General features: G+C 37.0%; 2 protein-coding genes across 2 annotated transcripts; one reads left to right on the top strand and one right to left on the bottom strand.

Annotated features, from left to right (window-relative positions):
* Positions 1–1,225: 1,225 nt before the first annotated feature.
* On the bottom strand, positions 1,226–10,934 carry Pi3K92E (phosphatidylinositol 3-kinase 92E). Its single transcript, XM_046619951.2, has 11 exons — positions 10,371–10,934; positions 10,060–10,288; positions 9,343–9,572; positions 5,842–6,276; positions 5,318–5,748; positions 4,918–5,199; positions 4,570–4,848; positions 4,214–4,474; positions 3,814–4,128; positions 2,974–3,439; positions 1,226–2,721 (listed from the first exon to the last, which is right to left on the bottom strand). Exons 1-11 carry the CDS (start codon positions 10,512–10,514, stop codon positions 2,590–2,592), a joined length of 3,204 nt encoding a protein of 1,067 aa, XP_046475907.1. The 5' UTR covers positions 10,515–10,934; the 3' UTR covers positions 1,226–2,589.
* On the top strand, positions 6,601–9,311 carry Spindly (spindle apparatus coiled-coil protein 1 spindly). The gene is made up of 6 exons (XM_046619955.2): positions 6,601–7,099; positions 7,270–7,585; positions 7,796–7,916; positions 8,012–8,324; positions 8,407–8,563; positions 8,659–9,311. The coding sequence occupies exons 1-6, from the start codon at positions 6,828–6,830 to the stop codon at positions 9,259–9,261; spliced, it is 1,782 nt and encodes a 593-aa protein (XP_046475911.1). The 5' UTR covers positions 6,601–6,827; the 3' UTR covers positions 9,262–9,311.
* Positions 10,935–10,972: the final 38 nt, after the last annotated feature.

Below are 10,972 nucleotides of genomic sequence, written 5' to 3'. Positions count from 1 at the left end.
GTACAAATCTTTCGAGTTGCATATATATTATTGCAGTAATAATAGTAATAGTAATAGTAGCAAAAAAAAAAAAAAGAAAACATAAAAAAAAAAAATCATGATACGCTATTACGAATCATTGTTCTATTCAATTCATCTATCGTGTAATATTATACACCTAAATATGTATATACTTGAAGCTATTATCATCTCATCTCCGCGTATTACATTCAAACTAGCAATTTTCGTATGTACCTACGTATCGTGCTACATCACTTTTCTTTTCTTTTCTTTTCTTTTCTTTTTTTTTGTTTATTTCAAAAAAGAAGACAAGACTTCTCGCTGCTAAGTAATTTTCTAATCTTGTCGCGGTCGGGAGAAAAAAGAAGGAAAACAAAAAAAAAAAAAAAAAAAAAAAAACAACAACAAAACAACAAAACGACAAAACAACAAAACAATGCCGTACATAATTAATTCCGCCATGTGTTTATCAAACGTGAACTCTCTGTATAGTGTGCATTCTGTGAAAATATTTCTTGACATACGCGATGGAAATGGAATTTGAGAAAAGAGATTGATAAACGAGGAAAAAAAAAAAAGAAAAATAAATAAATAAATAAAAAACAATAAAAGATACTTTACTAGCACAGAATGATTAAAATTTTACCGACTAAAGTAATCGTAGCAGTAATTGCAGCAATAATAATTATTATAATAACTATACTTGGGTGACCAAACTTTGATCAATGTGTGTAATTCAAATACATGCGTAACCGCTTTACTGTAATGGAATTGTACATATTGCTTTGGGTATCACATTGCCACTATCGGTTACAAATCATGACACCTGTTTTTCTTCCGGGTCTAATCGGTTAATATCAAAATTGATTAGGAAGAAATAAAAAAAAATAAAATTTAAATAAAATATAAAAAAAAAAAAAAAACAAACAAACATATAGAAAAACAAAACGGGAGTTTTTGAAAATTGTTTTCATTTTTGCTCCGTCGTGAATTATAGCTATGTGAAGTAAAAGTGAAATATACGTTTATATGTGTAGAATAAATTTTCGGACACGTAACAGGAGAAAAAAGAAAAAAGAGAAAAATAATAATAGTGAAAGCGATAGCAATAACAATAATAATAATAATAGTAGTAGAAGTAGAAGTAACGATAATAACTGAAACTTTTTTTTTTTTTTGCTTCTAAGAAGACAAGAGACCTAAAAACTCATCGATTTATCATTTCCTCGTAATTTTTGTCTATACTATATTTAGACTATATTGTATGTATACGTAAATTTTATGTACATATACATATGTGTATACATGTATACTTCACCTATACATTAAACGTAAAAGCGAGCTTTGAAAACTGTTAATCCAGGATAGAAAAACGTTTGGATCTAGTCACCTGAAATAAAATTCAATTCTCATTGAACCTCACTGCCCTAGGAGCAATTTACTAATGTTCGAAATAATGCATTTCTTTATGATCCTACCTCTTTCTTCTTTTTACCGTTTCCAATCTCTCGCCAAATATAACAGCAAGGCAACATAAATAAAAATTTATGACTACGTAGAGTGGATATGTAATCTCGTGTCTAGTTATAGCTATTCGTTTAGGGTGTTTCGATAAGCAAAAATTAAGTCAATCGCAAACATTTTAGTCATTTCTCAGATGAGAAACTGAACACGTGTGGGCGCTAGTATGGGATAATCAACGTTCGTCTCAAATTCATTGTGTCTACCCGATTGACGTTGCGCACATTTGTCAAGTATCGTTCAATTTCCTTTTCTTATACCCTTTATCCAAAAGCGCATCTAGTATTCGCATGTCTAGGCAAATTAGCCTTTTTTCACAAGACAAATTTCACGATGAAAGAAAACAAACTTTGCACTATCGCAAGATACGGTATAAAAATAACGACATGTTTGAGAGATAAGATTTCGTGTTTCTTTTTTTTCCAATTGTCTGTTTGCTGGTTTGTTTCTTTTTTAGCGTAAAGATACACGGTTTGCGCTGCGCATAAATAATATACATAATTAGGATTATTTAAGGTTTGTGAATTATTTACATTTAAATATGAAACGACGTTGCGAGAAATAGACTATTTTTTGCAACAACTCGGAGATACTGAGTTTCCCCTCAGGAACTTAGAATAATGATTATGTTACAATGTACGATGTGATACACGTATGTATAAGATAAATATACAAGATTTCTTGTTGGTTTTTTTTGCTTGTTTCATTTTTTCCTTATCACTTATCAATCTTACGATTCGACAAGTGAGTGAATAATTCTTAAAATCTAAACGTTGACGGAATAAAACTACCGTCGTTAACGTTTCTCATTTTCCCTTAGTACATAGATCTAGTAACGCCGTTTTATTTATTTACTTTTTTTTTTTTGCTTTTTCTTCTCTTTGTTTTATATGTAAATCTGAGTGTATGAGATCTTCTTGTGAATAAAATATTGTCCGTAATATTTCATTGCATTTCTACGTAATAGCTTAAAAATTAGGAAGGGGAAAGAAGAAGAAAAAAAAAAAAAAAAAAAAAACGAAACGAAAATGAGACAGTCTTACCTAGTATAACGAAATGAGAAAAGATTCATGCCGTTTTGTTGTTCTTGGCCATATTGTGGGAAGCCCAGTTCAACGAAGTTTTCCAAGAATTGCACAACGCCTCGTCAAATTTACTACGAAAATGCATCTGTGCTTCGTTCTCTGACATTTCTAAAACCTGGAATAATAAAACGAGATTTACAATCGCTATGTGTATATATAACTTAGGGTGGCCCTTGTATGGAGTCGAAAATAATACTCCTTAATTTTTACAGATTTTCATATCATTTCTCTAGTCTCCCTGTTTAAGCGGGAAGTTTCAAACTATTCATAAAATATGCTTTTTCGCTATATTTTTTACTGAATATTATTTCAAGGTTATTCGTATATATATATATATGTATATATATTGGGAATTTTTTATACGTACTAGGGTGTCTCTCAGATAATTAAGATCCTTTTCCGACGAGAGCTCAGGAAGACCGGTAGAGATCATCATAGCAAAGAGTGATAAAATAAGTCCACCGTGTCTCCTTAAAACGAGGAAAGCTTGCTCGCAGTATCTTTGAAATCGTTGAAATTCCACCACCGCCTGACCTTTCTTTTGCTGACCTTTGTTTATAACGTGTACAAAGTCATGCGTCAATACAAAAGGGACCCTCTCCCTTCTGAAGCCAAATTTTTCTTTAAAGTGACCCAATATGTGACCGAAATCAATGTGAAATAACTGCCCCGTCTTTTTCACCATAATGTTGTCCGAATGGCGGTCAGCTATACCTAACACATATGTAGCGACACAATATCCCGCACAACTCAGCGTAAACTCTTCAACGGCTTTATTCAACGCAGCTTCGGTTTGGTTGTAATCCTTTAGCCAAGCGAGCAGCGAACCTCTCCTGCATCATTGTCAATAACATACGCAAATCAATTAACCGCGTACCATCACAGCAGGCAATATAGATACTTTCAATGCAACATCAACTTTCAATCAAAGAGGACCTATACTATGACATTGGGAAATTCCCTAGGGACTGTATTACTCATGCGACACTCACGTTTTCACATCATGAAATTAAAGGTACCCTTCTACCATTATTTGCATTGCTGTATCACCTTTTTTTTCCTACTAGAAAAAGCACTCCCTGTTATCAGACTTAAACAGGGATACCGTTTTATGTACAATCGACTGGATATTCTGCTTTGCGGATAAGGTGAGTGGCCGGAAATTAGGTGAATCGATATGAAAACGGCATAAAACATGAGGGTATACCTGAAAGCCGATGTCGCCGAAAACATTCCTTTCTCTTTTTGGATATTGGCTATAGTTTCAGCGTTAAGAACAACTTCGATCATTCCGACTCTGTGCTCCGTAGATATGCAGCCGTAGGGACTCATGCGCAGGTCTAAACCCTCGTTCTTCCAGAGCTTATCCATTATTCGCAGCATTTGAAGCGTCAACATATCTTGTCTAAGATCGTCACCGTGTTTTAGTATCAAGTATATATCGTCTCCGTACGGATCTGCGTTTTCAAAGACCAACCAAAGGGGTCGCATCTTACTGTCCATTACCCTGCATTTCTCCATTCTGTCACGAGTAGGATATCGAATTAATTTCAAATCTTCGTCTGTTGTATAGGTTTAACTTTAACGACACAGGAGTGATTACTCACTTTACATATTTCCATCTGTAACTTGGATCGAGGGGATTTAGTATATTAGAAACCGCTTCTCGGCAGTGAGGCTCTTGGAGAAATTCTTGCAGCGCGGCTTTGCGGTCTTTTCTCTGCCTCACGAGGTCTGAGGTCGTTCTCAACTTGTCTAAACATTCCATTTGCTTGGTAAGGGCACGCATATGTTCCTGACTTCCTCTACAGTAAGCTTCCAAGATTAACCCAAAACGCACGGACACCGAACCCACCTGCATTTCGGATCTGTAAAAGCGAATCATGCGTGAACTCGATATTTATCAGCAAAATTCAGATAAGTTTTATCGATATTTCGCAAATTCGCTTTCAAGAAAACTCACCTCAAATGCCAGAACAGGTAGTGTCCTATGCGCTGATTATTTAGCGCTCTTCTGAGCAAAAATTCTGTTAGTTCACACGATAGATAATTTTCGTGCTTCAGAGCTTGGACAAGTTGTAATAAATACAGGCTCAAATCTTCGTCGCTAACATCAATCAGGCACCGTACAGCAAAGCTCCGTACAGTCTGATCGGCGTACGCATAGTCCAGTAACTCTAAAGCTTTCTCCACAGGCAGCTTAGGCCACTGCTGAACCAACGCCGTCACCTCTGCCACCTCCCTAGAATTGTGCAATCGTATTTTCATTAGTTTTCATTACTAATTGAGCAAAAACTCTCTTCAAGCATACCTGTGATCATTCCACTCGACGCAATGTAACAGCTCTGTTAATAGTGTAGGTATTTTCATTAGGCAGTGATACCGCAGCGCCCACATTGTTTTCCTCTCTTGCTCGTGCAGTTCATGCATCGGATCGCTATCGGCAAGCGTTCTCAACTGTTCCAATTGCTGAAACTTGTTGCTATCTAAATCCTGATAAAGTTCCTCCTCGTCTTCAGTTTCCCGCAAGCTGTTAGCATATTCCACAATTTTCTCCAGGGTTGGATAAAGCACTGAATTTTCATTACCGTAACTGAAAAAAAAACCGAAATGTGATGAGCATATTTATCAAAAATAGAATTAAGCAAAGTATATTATCGCTTCGACGAAGTTCCGTGATTGAATGAAAATTTTAATTGTCAAAAACTTACTTCGGAAAGGTGAGCATAAGTGCCGCGGCGTGATCTATATGCGGATTGGAAACAACGGTTCCGAGGGGGTGAAGCAGATCTTCGTTCTGCATGTCTTCGGCGTACGTCCACGTGTAGAGTGTCATAGCGCCGGTTTTGAGCTGAGATTTAAAGTCGTATATCGTCGTGTTCGCCCAACACAATGGATTTATATAATATTCTTGTTTAGAGTCCTTGACGAGCCTCCGGCTCTTCAGCCCTCGCGCAGTCTTGCTTATCTCGTAAAGAACAAAACAAAGTCTCGACATCCTAGGTATGTCTCTGACTTTGATGTCGAATTTCAGAGTTTCTTCCCATTCACAGCTTCCCTCGTTTCTCACAATATTTTCACCAGTTTTCTGACTTTCACAGAGGGATTTACCGCCGTGAAAAAGACCCGCTTGTACGCCGATCTGTGGAAAAATATGAAATGTCGATATCGCTCATTAGTTGTAGAGAAAAAAAAAAACAAACTTTGCATATGAGTCAACGAATACGGAAATTACCTCTACAGTATTGTGTACAGAGTCGCAATTCAGGCGAGATATGCCATTTACGTTGAACATAAACTGATCCTCCAGTTTCCAGGCAGATATATGCTTGCCTTTTTTGCGCAATGTGAGCGTGGAAAAAGACGGCCTGGTACGTTTAAGACTATCAATTTCTGGCAATTCACAAATACTATAGTGATTGATGGACAGATTAATAACGCTCAATGTAACTAGAGTCGGCGTTATATCTCGAGCCAGACAATCCTGAATATAGAAGAATTGTATAAGCGGATGATCTCCGATCAGGTACTCTTCCTGACCGCAAACTTTGAGTATAAAATCCCCAGGCCTTTCGCCCCGCGAATTTAAAATGTTAGCCTTTTTATTCAATATTTGCGTCAGTAGTTGGTGCGGTGTGATGTTGTGCGGTATTTGAAACGTGAATGTAGTCTGAAATAAAACAAGGTAATGTAAAAAAATTTATTCAATTTCTTTTCTTCATACATCTTCAGGTCAATGTTAATTTTACAGAGTGTGCTAAGGCTACACTATGCTCTGCTTTAAATAACTAAAGGATCACTTTCATAAAAATCCACTTTTCAATTGTTTTTGTCCATCAATTGCTTGCTAAAAGTAAAACTGTAAGCCCTCGAGTTAATAAATTAAATGGAAAACAAATAGGTTTAATCCAATTTGAGAATTGAACCCAAGTGAACTTCTTTATCGACTGAATCAGAGAGGTAAGTTAAGACGAAAGGCAAGGCTAGCAGCTTGCAGGCTGGTAAACAAACCTCGATTTGAAATTCAATCCAGTGTCAGTTGGGGCTTCAGTGTAATATAAAATTTCTAACAACCGAGGTTTCGGCGAAAGTTGAAGAAACGCAGGTTGAAATTATGAGTTGAAAAATTGTCTCTCTACACTCGTTAATTTTTCATTCCGTAGCTTTATTTTATTATAAGTTTGAAATTCGTAAATCAAGCGATACACCTAACCTAAAAAAATGCTCGACGGCGGGGATGATAGCTCGTTAAAAACGAATCAGAAAAAAACTAACGAAGAATTAAAATACGAGATGAGCGAATTGAATAAGCTGTTAAACGCGGAAACAGAATACAACGAAAAGTACCAACAGGAGATGCACGAGATGCGACAAAAGTTGGGAGCCGCTCTCGCCATGCAAAAAGATCTTTTCGAAAGCAACGAATTATTGGAGGAAAATCTTACCCGGCACAAGTTGGATGCGGAAATGAAGACAAATCAACTTTTAGAAAAGTAAGAACATACGAATTTAAGACCTGATTCTCGTTTGTCAATATAGGAAAGAAAGAAAGCACATATGCAAGAAGAATTGAATAATGTTTTCCGTTCTATTTTTATTTTCCTTTTTGTTTTTTTTTTTTGTTGTTGTTGTTGTTGCTCAAAACGCTCAATGATTATTCCAGATTTGCTAACGAGAAAAAGGATTACCAAGAACAACTCTCAGAGCTTGAGGCAAGCCTGGCTGGTGAAAAAAAAAAGAATCAAGAGTTGAATGAAAAAATTGCCGTTAAGGAAAAACTACTCTTCGTTACTGCACGATCCGAAAGTTTAGACAAAAGTGAGGAATTACTAACAACGAAGCAAACGATCGCTAGTCTCAACGAGGAATTAGATAAGAAAGAAAAAGTTCAGGAAGAGTTGTTATTTATACAACAGCAGCTTGAGGAAACTATCGTGAAGCTTAAAAAAGACTACAATGAAGTTGCGGAAATATTGGAGGTACCTGCGGTTAAAAAAAAGTATTTCATACTTTTAGTCAAATTATCATAACATGATTTAGTATGATTAAAATATTTCAGACATGGCGCTAAATTTTTTTTTCAATGCGACGGGTCTCTAATATCGATTTGATTCTACTGCCTGTTTTGCATTGAATCTTGTACTATCAACATTTTCACCCTGTAATGCAATCCCGATTTTTTTCTACAGTTGAAAAAAGCAGATATAAAATCACTGAATGAGATTTTGGAAACTACCAAGGATGAACTTGTTATATGTCGGTCTGAGTTGGAGTCATTGAAAGCTGTTCCCGCGAGTGATTCTGTCAAGGGTATTTTTTTTTTATCTTCTGTACTAAGATTTGTGCAGATTTCTCAACTCTTGATATAACTCTTTCGTTTGTTTACATCTGATTTCTTTTTATAGGGAATTCGCTGTTTGCCGAAGTAGAAGATAATCGGAGAGAATTGATAAAAGACTTGACATCAATGAAGGAAAAATACATGGAAATGAAAGAAACTTACAGAGCAAAGGAGAATGAAATTAGTGCACTCAAAGCTGAGAGAGCGACGTTACTTAAAAGATGGAAAGATGACGATGCAGAGATGATAAATCATAACGCTAGTTTGATAGAAACGTACAAAGCGCGTATTTTGGAGTTGGAGAATAAGTTGAAAGAGGAAGCAAAAAAATTGAAAGTTACAGACGGCAACAAAGAGCCAGCTAACAATAATTTCAGGTAAACGACCATTCGCATTTTATCTGTGATACTAAATACTGCAATTATTGTTTGCCTAATGTATTTGAATATTTCTTTATAGCTACCTACAATCTCTGTTGGCAACAAAGAAGAAACAGATCGAAGATCTGCAAAGTCACCTGGATGAAAGTTCAACGCAGAAGATTATACAAGAAGAAATTAAATGCCATCTTTCAAAGCAGCTCATACAGTGGAGACGCAAAGCCATGTCGTTTCAGGTGATCATTCATTTATTTATTTATTTATTTATTTTATAAAACTTCAGGAGCATATGATTATAGTTCGAAATTAACAGCGATTGAATTTTTCACAGGCACAGGCATTGACTGCGCAAAATCAAATCAAATGTAAGGACTGTTTGAGACTGAACTTAAAAGATTTTGGGGATGCTAATATCTGTGGAGGAATTGAGCATCTAGATGGAGAATCGATGGAAAATATCGCGTCTAATTTAGGTGAGGCGTGTCACGTCAATGATACTTTGGAAAAACTACTCCAAGTTCCGAGACTTTCGACGGATGAATGGAAAAGTTCAACAGCTTCTGTGAGCGGGCTCAATAATGATTTGGAAATTTTGCAAGAGTTTAATACACTCGGGGAATCCAAGGAAGCAATTCGTTCAAGAAAAAGTATTGAAACCTGTCGGGTATCACTGTCTCCAAAAACAAGCATTGGTTTACAAGAGTCGAATAAAGAGAACACCGCCGATACTTCAAACGCGATTGACGTAACTCTAAAATCAGCACTTGTCAAACCGTTAAAGAAAACTACGTGTCCCAAGAATCAAGAGAAGACGACAAAGAGTTTGAGATTTACATCCGATACAGTCGATGTGCAAAAGCCTAAACTAATCAGGCAAAAAGTCGAGAAGAAGAAATGTCCAGTTGTTTTTATCAGTACTCAACCAAAAAAATGATTTCTTACCTAATTTTGATAGAATGATTTTCATACACTATTATTCAAATAAAATAAATATCATGTAATTATAAATCCTTACCTCTGTGTTCTCAAACTTAGTGACCAGCACAATATTACCATCCTTGAGTCGAGATTCAATATTCTTAGGTATAATATGCAGAGGTGCTAATCGCGGAGGAAATTGATAGCAGACTTTTTCCTCCCAAGATTTCTTCTGTCTACTTTGAACTATTTCGTCTCCCAGGAGTCTCATTTTCCATCGAAAGTCATTCACCTCTGAATTTTTTAGCGCGACAAATTCGTGCAGCCCTTAAATGAAAAAATCACAAGTTAGGAGCAATTTAAAAATTTCCAACACAGAAGCTGATCTCGTATCTCATGATAATTATTCCCTTTTCCTACTAAAACGTTTACCATCTTTCCTCGGTACTTGACCAAGAATAGAAAAACAGATATTGTTTATGTAGTTAAGAGCCGTTTTGCTTCTAAATTGTTTCAATTAATTTATCCTGCATGACAGATGTTTAATCAGTACAGTTCATTGAATCTTCGTACGGAGTTTCGTCATGTATTTATTTACGCAAACTCATGCAAAGTACAGAAAGAAAAGTCTTGTCTCTCCGATTGGAAAAATTGAAACGAAAATTGTGCAAAATGTAATTCGATTTGAACTCTGGCGTGTAGACTTGTCAATGATTCAGTTAATACCATTAGATGAAGACAATGAGAAACGTAGGATGTAAAATGTGAGTTTAAGTAGCGACATTTATATCCACAGATGATTGAATTAGTTTACCTTTGCCGATGAGGTGACTTATTTGATTATCCAATATTTTGTCCCCTTTCTCTCCCTCGCGTTCAATAACCTTAAATACCGCGCAGAAAGGTTTGATATCACAGAGTCGTCTGTTTTCATCGCGCAATTCCTCAGCCTCGGCCATAGAATTGATGCACGAGAATACATAGGAATTGGCATCGCGCAGTGTTCCATGTAGCGGGTACTTGCTCGCCTCGTCCCAGAGATCCTGGATAAATAAATATTGAAAGAACAAGAAGACGAATGTAAGAAAGTAAATCGACGAGCCCGAACAACCGGGGTTTACAAACCTCCTTGATCTCCGCGAGGGTGGCATTCCGATTCGTCTCGAGGGGTATGACGACCCCATTTGGCATCAAGCACGTGAGCTCGACAACCTCGGTAGGTGGCTTGAACCAGTAGTTGTAGGTGTAAACGCTGGGTACCTGAACCATGGTGTTTCCGTGGGTGCGAGATCGGGGCCTGAAACCGAGGATAATAAGGTATTCGAGGTCTCTGGGGGGTCTTAATCACATCTCGCGATTTAGAGCCGACACGTTAGGGCCGTGACACAGTTCCATCCTTTCCATTGTAGTATCGTGAAAGCAGGACGACCGACGACGAACAACAAGCAGCTAGTGTCACTGCTACATTTTTCCTTTCCACGGTTCTCGGTAACACCGGGATAATAAATAATTCTCGACGGCCTTCGATCCCCCCTTCGTGTCTCGACACCCTGTCTGAGGATCGGTCGGAGATTTCGGAGCTGAGGGATCCCGACGGCAAAAAGAAATCGCTCGAGACAACAACGGACCAGAAATGCAAATAACTATCACTGCACGCAATAACAACACTATCGGCCATTATTCATTTTGCTCTCTCTCTCTCTCTCTCTCTCTCTATCTCACTCTCT

Source organism: Neodiprion pinetum, chromosome 4, assembly GCF_021155775.2.
Source record: "Neodiprion pinetum isolate iyNeoPine1 chromosome 4, iyNeoPine1.2, whole genome shotgun sequence".
NCBI classification, from domain to species: domain Eukaryota; kingdom Metazoa; phylum Arthropoda; class Insecta; order Hymenoptera; family Diprionidae; genus Neodiprion; species Neodiprion pinetum.
The sequence above is the reverse complement of the archived record's forward strand: the minus strand, read 5'-3'. Positions and strand labels throughout refer to the sequence as shown.

What these genes read in the sequence shown, in the direction of transcription:
- Spindly (XM_046619955.2), top strand. Translation starts at nt 6,828, where the DNA reads ATGCTCGACGGCGGGGATGATAGCTCGTTAAAAACGAATCAGAAAAAA. An exon ending in AAGTTGCGGAAATATTGGAG is followed by an intron (nt 7,586 to 7,795) that starts GTACCTGCGGTT and finishes TTTTTTCTACAG; the next exon opens with TTGAAAAAAGCAGATATAAA. An exon ending in GCAAAGCCATGTCGTTTCAG is followed by an intron (nt 8,564 to 8,658) that starts GTGATCATTCAT and finishes AATTTTTCACAG; the next exon opens with GCACAGGCATTGACTGCGCA.
- Pi3K92E (XM_046619951.2), bottom strand. Translation starts at nt 10,514, where the DNA reads ATGGTTCAGGTACCCAGCGTTTACACCTACAACTACTGGTTCAAGCCA. An exon ending in TACCTGTTCTGGCATTTGAG is followed by an intron (nt 4,475 to 4,569) that starts GTGAGTTTTCTT and finishes TCGCTTTTACAG; the next exon opens with ATCCGAAATGCAGGTGGGTT. An exon ending in ATTATCTGAGAGACACCCTA is followed by an intron (nt 2,722 to 2,973) that starts GTACGTATAAAA and finishes TTATTATTCCAG; the next exon opens with GTTTTAGAAATGTCAGAGAA.